This window comes from Bos indicus x Bos taurus, chromosome 16 (assembly GCF_003369695.1).
Source record: "Bos indicus x Bos taurus breed Angus x Brahman F1 hybrid chromosome 16, Bos_hybrid_MaternalHap_v2.0, whole genome shotgun sequence".
Lineage (NCBI taxonomy): Eukaryota > Metazoa > Chordata > Mammalia > Artiodactyla > Bovidae > Bos > Bos indicus x Bos taurus.
This window is the reverse complement of record NC_040091.1, coordinates 25,369,971-25,389,724: the sequence shown is the minus strand read 5'-3', so window position 1 is coordinate 25,389,724 and position 19,754 is coordinate 25,369,971. Positions and strand designations below refer to the sequence as shown.

Here is a 19,754-nt window from a genome sequence, read left to right as displayed (position 1 = left end):
AAGGCGTATTTAATACATGAATGTGATATGCATGGGCTTCCCTGGTAGCTCCTGCAATGCAGAAGACCCCAGTTCAATTCCTGGTTTGGGAAGTTCCCCTGAAGAAGGGATAGGCTACCCACTCCGGTATTTTTGGGCCTCCCTGGTGGCTCAGATGGTAAAGAATCTGCCTGCAATGTCGGGAGACCTGGGTTCCATCCCTGGGTTGGGAAGGTCCCTGGAAGAGGGCATGGCAACCCCCTCCAGTATTCTTGCCTGGAGAATCCTCATGGACAGAGGAGCCTGGCAGGCTGCAGTCCATGGGTTCACAAAGAGTCAGACAAGACTAAGCAGAGCACAGTATAATATGCATCTCACCTTAACTAAGGTTTGGGAGGGAAGGTAGAAAACAAGCTAAAGTATAAGTTTTAATCATGATGGATCAGAAGTATTTTTGTAGGTAGGAAGCAGTCCATTTCACTGGTGACAGTGCTGAGAATGAGCTTAGACATATGTCCATGCTGCTGCTGCTGCTGCTGCTGCTAAGTCGCTTCAGTCGTGTCCGACTCTGTGCAACCCCAAAGACGGCAGCCCACCAGGCTCCTCCGTCCCTGGGATTCTCCAGGCAAGAACACTGGAGTGGGTTGCCATTTCCTTCTCCAATGCATGAAAGTGAAAAGTGAAAGTGAAGTCGCTCAGTCGTGTCTGACCCTCAGCGACCCCATGGACTGCAGCCTTCCAGGCTCCTCTGTCCATGGGATTTTCCAGGCAGGAGTACTGGAGTGGGGTGCCATTGCCTTCTCCGAGACATACGTCCATAGATAATACAAATCCATCTGTTTATATAATCATCAGTGTGCCAGAGTTGAAGTAGAATTTTTACAATGTAGAAAAGCACTTGAAGAATTTGGTAAGTGTTAAAACTTTTTGTTTATTTTGCCTTGATTTTTTTTTTTTTAGGTTGTAAATATTTTCGGTATATTTCAAAGCAAGATCATCAAGTGTTAAAGAAGAAAATGAAGCAGATGAAGAAATCAGTGAAAAAATACAGCATTGTAAATTCAGGACTCTGATACTGAATTTTAGTTATTCCAGATTTGTAGCTACAGAGTAGTAATTCAGTGATAGTTTTAAGTGTATTTTATTTTGTATTTTAAGGAAGTAGTTTATTTGACTACAAAAGGTTTATTTGTATATTTTTTTATATATTTTTTTACTAACAGTTATAGCTAGAGGAAGAGTCTCATTTGTTCTTTGTAAATACATTTTTCCCTTTTGTACTGTTAAATGTAACATTAAGGAATAATCTTCAAATAAAAATATATTTGTTTAATCTAAGAATATAGCGCTACAGCAGTTATTGCAGTTTGCAGCTAATTTGCTTCTGACAATCGTGTAATGAAATACAACTTGTGGGACTATTAAATGAACTTGTGTTCTTTTAGATGTTAATTGGGGCTTCCCTGGTGGCTCAGAGGTTAAAGCGTCTGCCTGCAATGCAATGATCCACATTAGGTTTAATACCATGAAGAATATATTGGTGATCAGTTCTGTTGAGGAAAGAAGAATTTAGAAAAGGACTCCTCCCCTTTCTCTTTTGGTAATGAGACATGGCAGTGTGGGGTTAAGTGAACTCTGGTAGAGAGGGACCTTTGCCGCTAGAGGACATTTGGGTAGAGAGGGTAGAAGGCCTGCTTGTTTCCAGCTGGCACTGGCCTGACTTTAAAGGGCTCCAGTTGTGTCGGTCCACTTGTGTGCCTGGCAGGGCCGGCCAAGACTTGCTCCAGAACTCCTGTGTCCCTCTCCTTTCTCCCAGAGACCAGGCTGCAGCCGTGGATGGCTGGACAGTGGAGAAGTAGTGTCTGAGTGTTATATAGGAAGCCCAATGGGGAAGCTTCGCTCAGATGCCAAGAACAACTTTCCCGGAATATGAGTGAGTTTTATAACATGTTGTAGTAACCGTTGGAGTAAGTGCTTCTTCAAAACTGTCTTGGCTCAGATACATTTACTGTTCAGATAACTAGTATTTGAGTTCCTTGAAGGCTCCCTAACTTCAGAGCAAGTCCAGTATTCAGATGGCAAACCACACATTTCCCCCATTGGCTTATGTGTGATCATATACTCAGAGTCCTGGTTTCTGCTGCTATTTCCTCACTAAGCTTGAAAGCGAAAGTATTAGTCTCTCAATTGTGTCTGACTCTGTGACCCTATAGACTGTAGCCCACCAGGCTCTTCTGTCCATGGGATTTCCCAGGCAAGAATGCTGGAATGGGTTGCCATTTCCTTCTCCAGGGGCTCTTCCTGACCCAGGGATTGAACCCCGGCTCTCCTGCATTGCAGACAGATTTCTTTACCATCTAAGCCACCATGGAAGCCCACTATTGGCTTATATTCTTACTAATTTCAAACCTTCTGTGAGAAAACTAGCAGATAAATTACGCTTTGTCAATAATTTAACTTGATATCTTATATTTCATAAATAAATGACCCATCAACGAACAGCTACCCAACCTTATACTATTTATGTGAGACAAGCAGATGCCCAACAGAACCAAAGTAAAGCAAGTGAAAGCTACCAGTGACCAGGATTGGCTTTACCACTAGGAGTCCATGCTTGGGTGGTACGGAAGTTCCATATAAGATTAACCCTATAGGGATGTCCACATCCCATCTATTCCCTGATACCTTTAGTCAAAAGCTCTAAAATAGGATTTATGAATTCTCCTCATCTCTAGCAGGATGGAGGTGAGGATGAAAGAGAAATGAGTACATATGGTTATCAAAAGTTTGTATCTAATTATGCAATGAGAGCAGTGTGAATCAACTGAAAATTTCTTAAGTGCACTAAAAGCCAGTTTCATAAATAATAATGGCTAAAGTTTATCAAGCACTTTGGGCTTCACATTTCATCATCTCATCACTGCAATCCTACGAACTATCCCCTATCTTACCAAGAAAGAAAGTAGGGTAGTCAGAGATTAAATAACTCACCCAAGGTCACAGCTGGTAGGTGTTGGCATCAGGACTCTAACTCAATCAGTGTAGTTCCAAAGATCAGAGACTATCTGTGGTATGTGTACCGCCTCCCAGGTTAGTCAGTGTTTATAACCTGCAGAGCCCTGAGCTAGGGATCAGGGCAAAGAATACAGGGAAGCCATCGCCTTTCCCCTCTCCTGGGCATGGAGGGTTCCCTCTCTGTGTCCTCACCAATCCCTCCCCTGCAGCCTCTTGTCAAATTGTCAAATCACTGCATTGTTTAATGATCTTTGTACATCTGTCTTTCTTAGTAGTATATTATCCGGGCTTCCCTGGTGGTTCAGACAGTAAAGAATCCACCTGCAATGCAGGAGACCTGGGATTCATCCTTGGGTGCGGAAGATCCCCTGGAGAAGGGAATGGTAACCCACTCCAGTATTCTTGCCTGGGAAATCCCATGGACAGAGAAGCCTGGCAGACTACAGTCCAGGGGTTGCAAAGGGTTGGACATGACTGAGCGATTAACATTAATGATCTCCATATCACCAACACCTAACAGAATTTCTGGCTTATTAAATATTGAACAGAACTGAATGAAAACTTAAACGGAAGTTATTGACTGACTGTGCCTATCCCATAGGCAGTAATATTTTGGTGAATTTCTGCCAAGTGCAGACCTCAAGAGGCTTGCAATCCTCTTGAATTGGTTCAATAGGTTTGAATCCTGGGCTTATCATAAGCTTTCACAGTTTCTTTACCTATAGAATAGAGACAAGTAAGATTATTGCTATATTAAAAAAAAAAAAAGCTTTTATACATCATGATGGAGTGAGTGATATCTGGGCTATAACTTGGAACACCTAAATTTTCATGCTATCTTTTTCCTTCACCTAAAGCATGACTCTTAAGTGTTTTCATGGAATCTGAGACTGAAGTCACTTGTCTGTACATTGGTAGTGGAATATCTGCCCTGTTTAAGTAATAGAGTTATTGTGAAGATCACCTGAGATGAAGTGAGAAAATGCTTCATACACTATAATACAAATAAGAGTTATTAATACTTTCCCTAAGCTCAAACACACCTGCTCATTTTCAGATTGTTAGAGAAGGCAGATGCCAGAGAAAGCAGTAAACGTTGTATGAGAGGTTACTGAGCTGGAGCATTGCTTTTTATGTTGTTTCTATTCTATTCCATGACCTGATTCTAAGATAAACACCAGATTCTTAACATCATTTTTAAAAGGCACTTGTCTTATGAAACATTGTGTGCATGCCAGTGTATGGGTGCATATATATATTTTATATATATAAAATGATATATTGAAATCCTAACCCTCAGTTCCTCAGAATGTGACTTTATTTGGAGATCAGGTCTTTACGGAGGTAATCAAGTTAAAAATAGGATCATTAAAGTGAGCTCTAATCTGACCGACGTCTTTATGAAAAAGGGAAATTTGGACACAGACATGCACAGAGAAAGAAAGTCATCTGAACACAGTGACAGAAATCAGGGTGATGTATCTATAAAGAATGCAGAACACTGCTGGTAAACCCTGAAACGCTAGGGGAGGGGCGAGGGCCAGATTCTCCCTCCTGTCCCTTAGTGGGAACCCACCTTGCCTACACCTCGATCTCAGACTTCCAGCCTCCTGAGTTGTGAAACAATAAATACTTGTTGAAGACTCCAGTTTGTGGTACTTTGTTATAGCAGCCCTAGCAAACGAATACAGTAATTTTTAGAAAAATACCATGTTTGCTTCAAAAGTGAGAGCTAAAGTGGTTTCAGATACTCCGTCTGGGCCCAGCTGTGATTCCAGGTTTATCTCCTAGGCTTACCTCACGGTCAGAAACTGTTGTCCACTCTTCCCCACCTGTACCTTCAATACCCTGCTCAACCTTCTTTATGATTTTTTTCTTCATTCCCTTGAGCCTGATGTCATCTCTTCCTCCTTGAATCCACTAACAAACTGCTTATTATCTCAATATAATGTCCCTTGTATTATTTAGACACTTATTTTAATGTTTCTTCTCAGAGCATAAACTTCTTGAAAAAGTTTAGTTCACGCATCAGTTTTCAGTTTAACATACCTCTTCCAGTATAATCCTTTGCACATAATCATAAAACCTACCGAATTGACACTGAGACATCTGTTATAAAATTAATTACTGCATCATTATTACATAACCAAACGTATTGTGTAATTATATTTAAAATATTATGCAGTCCCACCTGAAACACTGCATATTTTAATAGTCAGAAATTCATGCTGTCGTTATTTCTGATGGGACCTGGAAACCAATATCTCCCTGCTAATTTTATAATCACTGCCCCAAACAGTAAGATCTGACTTGAACTTACATAGATTTGTGTTTAATTATGTATAAGTTTTTTAATACTTAGCCATAATTATGTAAATAGAAACATTAAAATTATTTTCCAAAAAGGAGGCATTCCTTTGGACTCAATTTTTTTTTTTCCTGGCGAAAGGGAAACTGACCCAAACGTCAGTAAAGAATCAAAAAGTACTCCTAGGCCCTACATGGAACGAGAGAATGCATTCATTCTCATACATTACAGGGCAGCTGGTCACCTCCCATTTCTGAGAAGGTCTCAGGGCTGTGAATTCACTGGCTGAGGTTGGTCCAAGAGCAGTTCCTCCCGCCCAAGGCTTCCCAAGCGATGACATTATCTGACCTTTGAGCAAACAAGCCTGTGGAATCAGCACAGTTGCAATGAATAACAGATGCTGTGTTATGTATGTTTTGAAAAGCGACATTCAACAAAGTATGATATTGAGCCATACCCATGGGAGAGCAGGGCTGTGCTGGGGAGTCATTCTAATGAGTCCCTCTTCTTGCCTTTTCTCATAGTTATAAAAACATAGTTTAAAAGCTACTCTGGGCTTTCATAATCCAAAGCATCATGAGCACAGACTTGGCTAGACTGAGGCTCAGTGTCCCTTCTTGGTGATGCTCTGGCAAAGGCTCTTGGTGCTGAAGAGGGTGCCAGGTGGGGAGCCCTCCTCCATCCAGAAGAATCTTTGACTTCATCTGCATTTCAGAGGGCAGTGTTTGCCAGTAAGGACATTTCAGGGTGGAGTGAACTTGTGGAAAAACCCAAAGGACAGTGAGCTCAGGTACCAAATGTCTCCTGTGAGCCTGAGCTACTCCTGTTCATGCCTCCATTTGGGGTTGAGTTTGGGATTCTGTGTACTTCATCACACATCCAAGAAATATTTATCAAAGGACCATTACGTGCAAGGGACATACATAAAGCAAAACATGCTTGGTCGCATCTGGCTCTTTCTGACCCCGTGGACTGTAGCTCGCCAGAGTCCTCCATCCATGGAAATCTCCAGGCAACAACGCTGGGCTGGATTGCCATTTCCTACTCTGATAAAGCAAAATGTGTATTAGTATTCATCAGTGCTAATGTTGAAACACATGCTAAGTGAGGAGGGCTCTCCCCCGAAAAATACAGATTTGGCAAAAATAACCCAGACGTTCTGTGCTTCCTGATGAAACCACCCCAGATAGTCCTTGCTGATGCCTTGTTTACATTAGGTGTGAACCTCTCCTTTTCCTTCACCATCTCCTCTTTTTTTTCAATTTTATTGAGCTATAGAACTATTATGTTTAAGGTGTACAGCATAATAATTGGACTTCCATACATCATGAAATGATGCCCATGATAAATTCAGTGATGATCCATCATCTCATATAGATACAAAGTTAAATAGAAAAAAATTTTTTTCTTGTGGTGAGAACTCTAGGATTGACTCTTTGGACAACTTTCGTATAAAACATATAGGTGTTAATGATATTTATCATATTGTACATTACATCCCTAGTATTTGTCTTATAAGGAGGAAGTTTGTACCTTTTGACTGTCTTTATCCAATTCCTCGTCCCCCCATAACCATAAATCTGATCTCTTTTTCTGTGAGTTTGTTTTTGAAGTATATTGATCTACATACAACACTATGTCAGTTCCTGTTACATAACATAATGATTCAATACTTATATACATTCCAAAATGATCACCATGGTAGTTATGACTCACCATCTCCTCTTGATTCGTGAAATGTCCTGTCTTCCTACCCCTCAGAATACAGACCTTTCTGGGTCTCAGGAACTGCAGGGCCCCGCTGCCTGCTCCACCCCGCTTCCGTCTTCCCAGATCCACACCCGAGCTCCCTGTGTTGCTCTTGGCACGAAAGGCACACTGGAACACCGCCTTCCAACGTGCTGTCCAGGACCGTGTACTGTGCGCTGTTCTCCTTGGAGATCCTGACTGCTCAGCTTGGGAACGGGGCTGTAAACAAAGTGGGAATTTCCCATAGGAATTCTTTGCAGTTTTAATAAACTCAGTTCATCTGCCTTGGACATCACTGTACCTTTCTGCTGGCACCTGGATAACTACACTCCCAGCGGGCTGTACCAGTTTCCTGTTTAGGGGACTGGAAGGGACTGGACGCTGCTCACCTCTTTCACAGGAGACAGCGGTCCAGCTCCCAGAAGGGACATGTTTCAGAAACCACCTCAGTGAACCTTCAGAGGAGAGAAGAGAAGGAAGGAAGAAAAACACAGTGGGGGCGGGAGTGAGGGAACCAGCCCGAAGTAGGAAGCCAGCCTGAGCACGCAGTAGCCAGAGTGTCCCCAGGGCAAGATGCTCAGAAGGTCCATTCCCAGGGGTGGTTGGAGTCGGTGGACCCCCTGGCTCCTCACCTCTCCTCGAATTTTCTGTCTCAGCCTCATAGTCTTGTTGGGCCAGGTGGGGCTGCTGCAGGGACACCCCCAGTGCCTGGATTACCGGCCCCCCTTCCAGCCCCTCCAGCATCTTGAGTTCTGCTCTGACTATGAGTCCTTCGGCTGCTGTGACCAGCGTAAGGACCACCGCATCGCTGCCCGATACTGGGACATCATGGAATACTTCGACCTAAAGGGCCATGAGCTGTGCGGCGGGTACATTAAAGACATCCTTTGCCAGGTAGGCCTGAGCAGGAGCCCTGCGGGAAGGTGAGGGAGCCAGCTTTGGAGGCTGCCTTCCAGCCCCAGCTGATAGAATGTTGGGATGGCTGGTTGAGGGTCTTGGGGGGAAGGCTCTTTGGGCGCCCAGCCCTTGAGAGAGACTCACCTGTGGCTGCCTTCACCTGGGGCTTAGGGCTCTGGACGGGCACACTGAGGTGGAGTTTGGTTTCCCAAAGCTCTCCCTCCGGGGTCCCGCAGGCCCTGGTGTATTATTCGCGGAGCTCAGGACGGCTGCGGCCTGGGACCTCCCTGCAGGGCACTGAGAGCTGCGAGCTCCCGTGGGTGCTCACGGAGTGTGTGGACAGAGTGGTGGCATCCGTTGGGATACAGTCCTCGGCTGGGTCATTTGCACCAGGGGCTCTCTGGTGTGATGAGGGGGGCTTTCCCCAGCTTTCCAAACCTGGCCTGGGAGAGCTTCAAGCTGCTCAGTGGCAATTTCTCAGAGGTTCTGCTTCTCCCGGCTCTCTAGTGGCCAAAACCCACATCCCTGGCAGACATCACTTCTGTAGGGCTCAGCCTGAACCCATGTCAGATGCTGGCTGCGGACACTGACTTTGTGGGAAGAGGGGTTCACGGGTGCTGGGGAGAGTCTAGTTGGAGGGCAGATGAAAGAAACTGTCGTGAGGAGGAGCACTCTACTGATGGGTTGGGGGTGAGATAGCAAATCCAGGCGGATTGGAACCCCTCCCCCCCCAGCCCCTGGGCATGTCAGTGCAATTACTTGGCTCTCCCACTGTGATCCCAGAGCCAGCTGGCCACCTCACCTCCCTGTGAAGTGAATGGAACAGAAGCCAGCCACCCGGGAGGCATCGCCCTGGGCTGTCCTCTCTCACCTCAGGCTCCGCCCTTCAGCTGTTTCCTGGAGAATTAACTCTGGGATAACCATCTGGGCAGAAGCCCGGCTCTTATGAGCAACACTGAGACTCCGTTTCTGGATGAAGTCCCCAGATAAAAATGTCTCCTCCCTCCCCCTTCCCTATTGCATGAGGTTTCAGAAAGCCAAATTCAGCAGCTCTCCTGTTTCAGGGATTTGAGGAATAAGAATAACCTACACATGTCCATAAAGGAAAAGACTATGAAAAAGAATATACATATGCATAACTGAATCACTTTGCTATAGAGTAGAAATTAATGCAACATTGTAAATCAACTATGCTTCAACAAAATTAAAAACGGAATACCCTGGTGGCTCAGTGGTAAAGAATCTGCCTGCTAATGCAGGAGACATGGGTCCAGTCCCTGATCTGGGAAGATCCCACATGCCGCAGAGCAGTCCCTGCACCATATCTACTGAGCCTGTGCTCTAGACCCGGAGGGTGGAAACTACTGAGCCCACTCACGCTAGAGCCTGTGCTCTGCAAGAAGAGAAGCCACAGCCATGAGAAGCCTGCACACCACAACTAGAGTGGCCCTGCTCTCAGCAACTAGAGAAAAGCCCGTGCAGCAAGGAAGACTCCAGCACTGCCAAAAATAAATGAGAATTTAAAAAATTAAAAACAATGACCTACATGCATCTATTAATATTTATTAAATTTCACAACTTAAATTTCTTCTCCCTCTTTCTTCCCCAAATATGTAGTATGTTCCCAGCAATGATTCTCCAGGCAGCTACTAGGACCCCCATTTTACGCATTAGGTGGTGGTTTTTTTTTTTAATAATATTTATGTATTTAGTTGAGGCATGTGGGATCTAGTTCCATGACCAGGGATCAAACCCAGGCTCCTTACACTGGGAACGAGGAGTCTCAGCCACTGGACCCCCAGGGAAGTCCCAGAATTAGGAGTTTTGGTAGCTCAGCTGGTAAAGAATCCACCTGCAATGCAGGAGACCCCAGTTTGATCCCTGGGTTTTGAAGATCCCCTGGAGAAGGGAACAGCTACCCACTCCAGTATTCTGGCCTGGAGATACTCCATGGACTATTGTCCATGGGCTTGCGGAGCTGGACGTGACTGAGTGACTTTCACTTTCACAATCCAAGGTCAAAGAGTGCCGTGGCACAAATTCACAGGCTCAGGCTCCAAGTCTCGTGCCCTTTTGATCATACCATGCCAAAGTTGAGTCACAACAGCCCTGGCCGATCCACTTACTGGTTCCCTGACCTAGGGCAAGCATAAGCTCCAGCAGGACAGCGCCATTGGGCATCTCACTCACTGTCAACAGCCCCAGTACAGAGGACAGTGCCTGGCACCTAGGAGAGATCGTTCCTGGGCCTTTGTTTTCTAAGACAGAAATGATAGTTCCTGAGCTAATTGAGTAGAGGCAACTGTGCAGATTCTTAATGATGCCTAAGAGTGTGCCATGCAGGTGGTTACTTGTCCACAGCCTCCTCTGTTCCTGGGTATTTCATCCTTATTTTTGTCTTCCATCTCTCTTCTTTCCATTCCCCAGGAGTGGACAGGTCAGTCAGGTGGGACTTAGAGCAGTTCATCTATCTGGCTTCTTGTCAGCGGCTCTGACAAGTCTCATAAATGGAAACAGCTCTGGGAGAGATGCTGTGAATCCCTGGGCTCTTTCTTCTGCTCTTCCCGATAAGAGTCTGCTGCTCTGCAAATCTGCAATCAGGGTTGAAATAAGAAAAAATGGGGAACTCAACACATCTGAGAAATGCTGCTGATCCCTCTCGTAGGTGAGAGAACAGACATGAATGAGACAGCCCTGGGCCGGCAGGTGCCAGGGAGGTGTCCGTGATCAGAAGCAGCTTCCAGAGTGGACCCTGCCCTACTCCACGGCCCCAACCACTCCCTTTAAACTGGCCTTTCTGGGCTTCCCTGGTGGTCCAGTGGTTAAGAATCTGCCTGCCAATGCAGGGGACATGAGTTCAGTCCCCGGTCCAGGAAGATTCCATGTGCAGCAGGGCAACTAAGCCCATGTGCCACAGCTACTGAGCCCACGCACCTTAGAGCCCGTGACGAGAGAGAGAAACCACTGCAGTGAGAAGTCCATGAACCACCACTAGAGAGTAGCCCCTACTCACTGCAACTAGAGAAAAGCCCATGCAGCAACGAACACCCAGCGCAGCCAAAAATTAACCAAACCAAACAAACAAAAACGGGCCTTTCTTACTTTCTTGATCACAGTTGCCTCTGCCTTTCATTGAAGAGAAGAAATCACTACATACCTGATCTCTGGGCATGATACATTGCACGTTCATTTTGATAATTTTATTTTTAAATTATAAAATGTTTTGAATAGAACTTCCCTGGCAGTGGTTAGGACTTTGTGCTTCCACTGCAGGGGGTACAGGTTCCATCTCTGGTTGGGGAACTAGGGTCCCACACACTGCACATCTGTACAATGTGGCGAAAGAAAAAAAGTTAACATACAGAAAAATTAAATAATCAACATGACAGATTCTGGTGGCTCAGATGGTAAAGAATCTGCCTGCAGTATGTGAAATGCGAGAGACTCGGGTTCGATCCCAGCATCGGGAAGATCCCCTGGAGAAGGGAATGGCAACCCACTCCAGTGTTCTTGCCTGAGAATTCCACGGACAGAGGAGCCTAGCTGGCTACAGTTCATGGGGTCACAGAGTCAGACACAACTGAGCAACTCACACAGATCCAGTACTGAGATTCAGCAAATGTAAACCTTCTGGCACACTGCTTCAGATGTGCATAAAGAAATTAAATCTTACAGCACTTATAATAAAAAAAAAAGGGAAAGATGAGACATTTGGTACTACATCTTCTTATTTAAAAAAAATTGATCATTTACCAAAACTCTATGTGTCAAGAGCGAGGTTATAATTACAGTAAATCTGAGAGAATTTTTTTCCCCTTTCTACTTTCCAGGAGCATTAACTGGGTAGAAAATGTGGGTCCCAAAGAAGAGCTTTCTTTTCAGTAGTTGGTAATAACAGAAGCTCCAGAATCCTGGTTCTTCCCCAGGCCTGTTTTCCCTCTTTTTGCTCAAAACATAAAGTTGATTAGAACATCCACACAGGTATGACTTTAGAAAATTAAAAGAAGTATATTGCATCAAGAGGGAAATATTTCTGTAATAAAACCAAAGTGAAGTCAAGGTTTAAAAACTCTTTAAAAAAAAAAAAGTCAAATCCTTGAAAAGAGAAAAGTTGGTTCCAGCCCTACCATGGCCAGTCTGCCTGGGGGCTAAGGTCACTCTTCTTTTCCAGGAGTGCTCCCCTTACGCAGCCCACCTCTACGACGCTGAGAACCCACGCACGCCCCTCCGGAACCTTCCTGGCCTCTGCTCTGACTACTGTTCTGCATTCCACTCGAACTGCCACTCCGCCATCGCTCTGCTGACCAATGACCGCCGCTTCCAGGAATCCCCTGGAAAGGATGGCACACGCTTCTGCCACCTCCTCAACCTTCCCGACAAGGACTACTGCTTCCCCAACATCCTGAGGAGCAACCATCTCAACCGCAACCTGGGGACTGTGGCCGAGGACCGTCGGGGCTGCCTGCAGCTCTGCTTGGCCGAGGTGGCCAACCGGCTGAGGAACCCGGTCGCCATGGTCCACGCTGGGGACGGCACCCACCGCTTCTTCGTGGCCGAGCAGGTCGGGGTGGTATGGGTCTATCTGCCTGATGGGAGTCGCCTGGAACAACCCTTCTTGGACCTCAAGAGCCTGGTGCTGACCACTCCCTGGATTGGGGACGAGAGAGGCTTCTTGGGGTTGGCTTTTCATCCCCGATTCCGCCGTAACCGCAAGTTCTACATTTATTATTCATGCCTGGGCAAGAAGAGGGTAGAGAAGATTCGGATTAGTGAGATGAAAGTTTCTCGGGCTGATCCCAACAAAGCCGATCCCAAATCAGAGAGGTGAGGCATATACATAAGAGTCTGCATCTGTGTGCTGTGTTCCAAAATATTGCCAGTTGGTCCTCTGAGATGAAATAGAGGAACTTTCCTGGGTTTAGATCTACTAGCTTAAAATGGGGAGAAGGCAATGCCTGGAAAATCCCATGGACGGAGCCTGGGGGGCTGCAGTCCATGGGGTCCCTAAGAGTCGGACATGACTGAGTGACTTCACTTTCAGTTTTCACTTTCTTGCATGGGAGAAGAAAATGGCAACCCACTCCAGTGTTGCCTGGAGAATCCCAAGGATGGGGGAGCCTGGTGGGCTGCCATCTATGGGGTCGAACAGAGTCAGACACGACTGAAGCAACTTAGCAGCAGCAGCAGCAGCTGCAGCAGCTTATAATGAGGACAAAAGTCATTGCTGATTAGTTGGTTAACCCAAGTTAGAATCTTCAGTGGATGGTCTTCATGACTATAACCACCCATCTTTACAGTTACCTAGAACCATGCTTGCTTGATTTTATAGAGGATAAGCAAAGGCCAGAGGCGATAAGGATTTGAGAAATGATTTTAGATAATATCCACATTAAAAATAACAGTAGCCTCTGATTATTGTGTGACCATCAGATCTCAGGCCTTTTATCTTGAACATGGGAATTCCCATCCTCTCCGGAAAGCTTGACACAAGGTAATTAAGCCTGGTCAGATGAAGGGCCCAGCTCCAACTAACCCCAAGCTCATGCTCTTTTGCTCCACCATTCCACCCTTTTTTCCTGCTCCATTCTGCCTTATCTCGCTTTTCCCATACAGACAGGTTTAGAGATTGAAAAGAACATAAAGAAGTGATAGACTAACCCCTGCTAGATTGTCCAAAGGATGGGACTGGTGGTTCTTGTAGAGAAGAGAGTAAGGCTGAGCACCAGAAAAGGGTGATGGTTACCCCGCTGTGTCTACAGCACATGAAGTCAGGATGTGAAAAAAAAAAAAGATCCATGACGGAGTCATACTAGGAAGCGAGGGGTGTCCCAGAGCCGCCGAGCTACCTGTTTTGTGGTCCTTGGCTGGCTTGAGCCAGTCATTTCTGGATGTCTCAAGAGGATGCTGTATCAGCTTTCATCAACGTGTGGTTTCTTTTTCCTTCCAGGGTCATTTTGGAGATAGAAGAACCAGCCTCAAATCATAATGGTGGACAACTTCTTTTTGGCCTAGATGGCTATATGTACATATTCACTGGGGATGGAGGACAGGCTGGGGATCCCTTCGGCAAATTTGGAAATGCTCAGAACAAGTAAGCTGGATGCAGGCTTGCCCTGGTGTAATGTTTTTGCTGAGATGGAATCTGCAGAGGGTCAAACCCAACTCATTTACTGCAAGGTGTAGTCTCCTCTGTTGACACAATGGGAAGAACATTTGGTTTTCTTTTCTTATTTTTTTTTCCTTAATATTTACTTGGAATATTTATTTATTTGGCAACCTCGGGCCTTATGTGGGATTGTTCACTGCAACTCTCAGTCTCTCTAGTTGTGGCCTGTGCTCTTAGTTGCCTCGTGAAATGTGGGATCTTAGTTCCCTGACCAGGGATCAAACCTATGCCCCCTGCATTGGAAGGTGGATTCTTAACCATTGGACCACCAGAGAAATTCTGTCCTATACTTTTCAGGCATAATGTATTTTTATAATTAATATTATGGATGTTCAACATGACTCTCAGAGGGCCATATAAAGATGAATTCAAGATTTTTAATATATATGAGCAGGACATTATTTACTATGCCATGATCTGACCATCTAGTTCAATTCAGCTCAACAATATTATTGACTACTGTGTTCCAGGCACTGTGTCTCACATGAAGATACATGAGTAGTTAGTTAATGAGGCTAACAGAAGCAACAGCAATGCATATTTGTTGCTTACTGTGTGTCCAGTGCTATTCTAAATACCTTATGTTTATTTGAGCACATAATTCTGACAGCCACAAGGGCAAAAATTTTAATCTCTTTTCTTGGTTCATGTATTCCCAGCCCCTAGAATAGTGCCTAGCAATGGTGTCATGCCATAAATACATTTGGAATGAATGGATCCTATGAAGTATAGGTGTTATGATAGCCATTTTACAGACAAGATAATAAAGGCAGAGAGGAGTGAAGTAGTCTATCCAAGGTCATAGAGAGTATAGGGCAGAACCAGAATTCAAACTCAGACAATCCAGCGAGGCTGTGCCATCTAGAGAAAGGTCATGTGATCCTTCTGCCCTTTGTACCCAGCAAGCCTGTGGCTCTCGTTATCCCTAGTAATAAAAATATCAGGGTTGGTAATAATAAAGAGCTTACATTTGTTGAATGCTGACTGTATGTCAGAAACTGCATGGCATGCTATATGCACACTAACTCATTTAACCCTTACATCACAGCCACACTGCAAAGTGGTGTTACTCTCCCCTGCTTTCAGTTCAGTTCAGTTGCTCAGTCGTGTCCGACTCTTTGAGACCCCATGAATCGCAGCACGCCAGGCCTCCCTGTCCATCACCAACTCCCGGAGTTCACTCAGACTCACGTCCATCGAGTCAGTGATGCCATCCAGCCATCTCATCCTCTGTCGTCCCCTTCTCTTCCTGCCCCCAATCCCTCCCAGCATCAGAGTCTTTTCCAATGAGTCAACTCTTCGCATGAGGTGGCCAAAGGACTGGAGTTTCAGCTTTAGCATCATTCCTTCCAAAGAAATCCCGGGGCTGATCTCCTTCAGAATGGACTGTTGGATCTCCTTGCAGTCCAAGGGACTCTCAAGAGTCTTCTCCAACACCACAGTTCAAAAGCATCAATTCTTCGGCGCTCAGCCTTCTTCACAGTCCAACTCCCACATCCATACATGACCACAGGAAAAACCATAGCCTTGACTAAATGGACCTTTGTTGGCAAAGTAATATCTCTGCTTTTGAATATGCTATCTAGGTTGGTCATAACTTTCCTTAGGCTCAGAGACCACAGTCATCAAAAGCCTCTGTTCTTTCTACTGCCCACATTGTTACATGAAGAAGAATAGAACCAGTTCCTTTAAAAAATTCAAAGTATTAAACCAAACCTGAGAGAAACCACCCCATTATAAAAATAGAAAAATTGAAGCTGCAACTTGCTCAGTGTCACAGGGACCGGGGCTGCATCAAACTTTTGCCTAATAGTTCTCTTTGAGTCAAAAATTGGAAAGTCTTAACTATATATATACACACACATATATATATGTGTGTGTGTATGTGTGTGTGTGTTATCTCCCCATGTGATTCTTGGTTGTCAGTTGAGATCCACTCTCAGTAGACTATCTTGGGCCATCTCCTCCAGTTCTGAGATGTTTTATTTTATTTAGAATACGTAACCTGAGATCCACTCTCTTAAAAAGTTTAAGTGTGCAGTACAGTATAGTACAGTATTGTTAATTGTGGGGAAAATATAGAGTGGGTCTGTGGTACTTACTGGAGAAGGCAATGGCACCCCACTCCAGTACTCTTGCCTGGAAAATCCCATGGGCAGAGGAGCCTGGTGGGCTGCAGTCCATGGGGTCACTGGGAGTCGGACACGACTGAGCGACTTCACTTTCACTTTTCACTTTCATGCACTGGAGAAGGAAATGGCAACCCACTCCAGTGTTCTTGCCTGGAGAATCCCAAGGACGGGAGAGCCTGGTGGGCTGCTGTCTCTGGGGTCACACAGAGTCGGACACAACTGAAGCGACTTAGCAGCAGCAGCAGCAGCAGCATCATGTGACCTAGCAATCTCACATCTTCATATTTCTCCTGTTCCTGTTTCTGGCCTTCTTCCTTTCAGAAGTTCCCTGCTGGGGAAAGTGTTAAGGATCGATGTGAATGGGGCCGGCTCAGGTGGCAAGCGGTACCGAGTGCCCATGGACAATCCATTTGTTTCTGAGCCGGGGGCCCATCCCGCCATCTACGCCTACGGGATCAGAAACATGTGGCGCTGTGCCGTGGACCGAGGGGACCCTGTCACGCATCAGGGCCGAGGTCGGATGTTCTGTGGGGACGTGGGAGAGAACCGGTTTGAAGAAGTTGACATCATTGTTAAAGGTGGAAACTATGGCTGGAGGGCAAAGGAGGGGTTTGAATGTTACGACAAAAAGCTCTGTCAAAATGCCTCTTTGGGTAAGTGAGAAGCCCTCTTATTTCTTGAGTGAGTGGAATGAATTGCGGGTGGAGGTGGGAGAATAAAACCTGGAGTGTCTTGTCTGCAGGTCCTTACAGTGCCCTTGTTTGTGTCCTGTGGAATTGTGCTTCTCAGTGGTTCTCTAGCCACTGGCACCTGAAAGTCGGGGCATTTCTCGCCAACTAATGAACTGAATCCTGGGTGGATTGGGGGCGTGGTGGGATTGACCTAGGAATCTATATTCCAAATAAGTTACTCACATGATTTTCAGGCATACAATTTTGAACCATCCTCAAAGGAAAATAAGTGGCTATATGTTTTTATTTATTTGGAACTGCCACTGAAATGATATCCCGTATACAGTCCCTAAACATCAGTCATCAAGGTGTGCTTTAGAAACTCCATCTGGCTTAAAATTCTAATTTTTCTGACTTTATCACCATTGCTTGGTCTTTTCGTCCTTCTGTTGCTGAACTCAGGTTCGGTTGCTTGTTACTTAGGAATCCAATACTGAGAGACAAGTGTTGAGTGCAAGGAAAGATAGCTTTACTGAGGAAGCTGGCAGTCCTGGGGAGAAGGTGGACTAGTGTCCCAAAGAACCAATTTCCCCTTGCTAATCAGGGAAAGAATTTTAAATGGGAGTTTCAGGGGCATATAGGTGGAGGGAGAGAGCTACGTAGGACAGGACAGCCATCTCTGACACTTTTCTTGAAATTGGTCATGCAGGGTGGTCTGATCAGAGTTATCTTGATTGTTTTAAGTATAGTTAATCTTTAGTTCCAGGGCTGCTTTGTTTCCATTTCCTTGAGGCCAGTTCTTGGAACTGTGGGAGATGGAGCAGTTAATGTTATGGCTACAGTCTGGCCATCATGTAGTTAACTTCTTCCATCTGGTGGGAGTTTCATTATAATACTGAAAGGATTATATGCTCAAAGGATATGGCTCAGTATATATCTATAGACTTTGAGGAGGAACTAAAGGTCTTTGATTTAGTTTAATGACTAAATTACTATTATTTTGTTCTGTTTGACTATTTTCCTTGCTTCTGTATTTTTTCATTCCTCTGATTAAATTTATTCTTTGGCTAAAGTTTTTCTATAGACAAGAGGCAGGTGGAGGACAGGGGATGGTCTGTCCTGAGAAGGTCTCAAAGCAGTCATCCGGTCCTTACAATATTCCAAATCCTAAACCTTAGTATCTGCCATATTGACCTGGGGGAAAAATTTAAGGGTGTTGATTTCCAGGTCACTGCCCCACAGATGAGGGAACTTTAGGCTTCCTCTATGCTTTCTGAGGCCAATCAAATGGGAAGCTCACGAATATCATGGCTGGTCTGTTGAGAAGATAAACATGATTTACTTGGCTTTCTGTCCTCCCAAAGACCAAGAGATGAAACATTCTCCACTCAGTAAGGCAATTGGTTTTAAAAACTGCCTTCTTCCTCCTTGAAGCTCCCAGGTTTAGCTATGACACTCTTTTTCCTTGTTCCTGGACAGACGATATTCTGCCGATCTATGCTTATGGCCATGCAGTGGGCAAGTCAGTCACTGGAGGCTATGTCTACCGTGGATGTGAATCCCCAAATCTCAATGGTCTCTACATCTTTGGGGACTTCATGAGTGGGTAAGGAAGGATTGATGTCCCCTCTCTCTTTTTCAACATTTTAATTGGAGTATAAATTGCATATCACAAAATTCAATGTCTTAACAGTGTGGCTGTATAGTTTTAAAAGTGTATACACTTGTATTAAGACTAATCATATCAAGATGAAGAACATTTCTGTCGCTGTAGAAGGTTCCTTCTTGCCTATTGCCTGTCAGTACACCATCCCTTTCTCCCCACCGCCCCCACATTAGCTAGAGATAACCACTCTCATCATAGATGCTTTTTTCACTGAGTAATGTCTGTGAAATTTGTCAATGCTTTTGCATGTATCAGGAGTTTGTCTCTTCTATTGCTTTGTAATATTCAATTGCATGAATATGCCAGAGTTTATTCATTTATTTTCCTGTTGATGGATGTTTTGGCTGTCCCCACTTTGGGGGGATTGTGAATAAAACTGCTGCAAAGCTTTGTAGTTTTCAGTGTAAAAGGTCTTGGACATCTAAGTATTTCGTAGTGTTTGATGCTATGTTGAATGTTGCTATATATGTGTGTATATATATATATAACAAGTATATATTCAGCATATATATAACATATATATTAATTCATAACATGTAACTAATTTCTTATTAGTTCTAGTGACTTTTTTGTTTATTCTGTTGGATTTTCTATGTAGAAGATAATTTCACTATGAATATGGATACCTTTATTTTTTTCCTGAATTGGGAGCCTTTTATTATTCTTTTATTGATTTGTTGCTTCATTTTAACCTTTAGTACAATGTTGGATAGAAGTGGGGGAAAGCATTCGATTTTTTACCAATCAGATTGATGCTTGTCAGCTGGGGTTGTGTATGCCCTTTTTCAGGTTGGGGACATTTCCTTCAATTCCTAGTCTGCTGAGAGTTTGTATTAGGTACGATTTTGCATTTTGTCATATGTATCTTCGCATCTAGTGAGAGAATCATGAGGCTTTTTCATTTTTAGTTTGTTAATATGGAGAATTGCACTGATGGATATATATATTTTTTTAATCACTGAAGCAATCTTGCATTCCTGGGATAAAAATATCACTTGATCATGTTGTATTTGATTAATATATTGTTTTTGTTTTAATATATTGTTGAATGCAACTTGCTAATGTGTTTGGAATGTTTGTATCTCTGTTCATGAAGAAACAAATGAGCTATAGTTTTCCTTTCTTATAATACCTTTGTCAGATTTTGGCCTCAGGTTAACGTGAGCTTTAT

At 44.4% G+C, this 19,754-nt stretch overlaps 2 protein-coding genes across 8 annotated transcripts in view; both read left to right on the top strand.

Moving 5' to 3' along the window:
- Positions 1-1,317, top strand: part of TAF1A (TATA-box binding protein associated factor, RNA polymerase I subunit A) — a 32,154-nt gene extending 30,837 nt beyond the window's left edge. For 5 of the 7 annotated variants that reach the window (XM_027564493.1, XM_027564494.1, XM_027564492.1 and 2 more), the window contains one exon: positions 940-1,312. In XM_027564493.1, the coding sequence (XP_027420294.1) occupies positions 940-1,052 (113 nt within the window). In that variant the 3' untranslated portion in view covers positions 1,053-1,312. Of the gene's footprint in view, positions 1-939 lie in introns of all 7 variants that reach the window. The other 2 variants (XM_027564496.1, XM_027564499.1) reach the window with 2 other exon arrangements.
- Positions 1,318-7,076: 5,759 nt separating this feature from the next.
- Positions 7,077-19,754, top strand: part of HHIPL2 (HHIP like 2) — a 28,004-nt gene continuing 15,326 nt past the window's right edge. Inside the window, exons 1-5 of the mRNA XM_027564491.1 lie at positions 7,077-7,945; positions 12,120-12,772; positions 13,896-14,039; positions 16,568-16,899; positions 18,397-18,523. Of these exons, the coding sequence (XP_027420292.1) occupies positions 7,625-7,945; positions 12,120-12,772; positions 13,896-14,039; positions 16,568-16,899; positions 18,397-18,523 (1,577 nt within the window). The 5' untranslated portion in view covers positions 7,077-7,624. The remainder of the gene's footprint in view (positions 7,946-12,119; positions 12,773-13,895; positions 14,040-16,567; positions 16,900-18,396; positions 18,524-19,754) is intronic.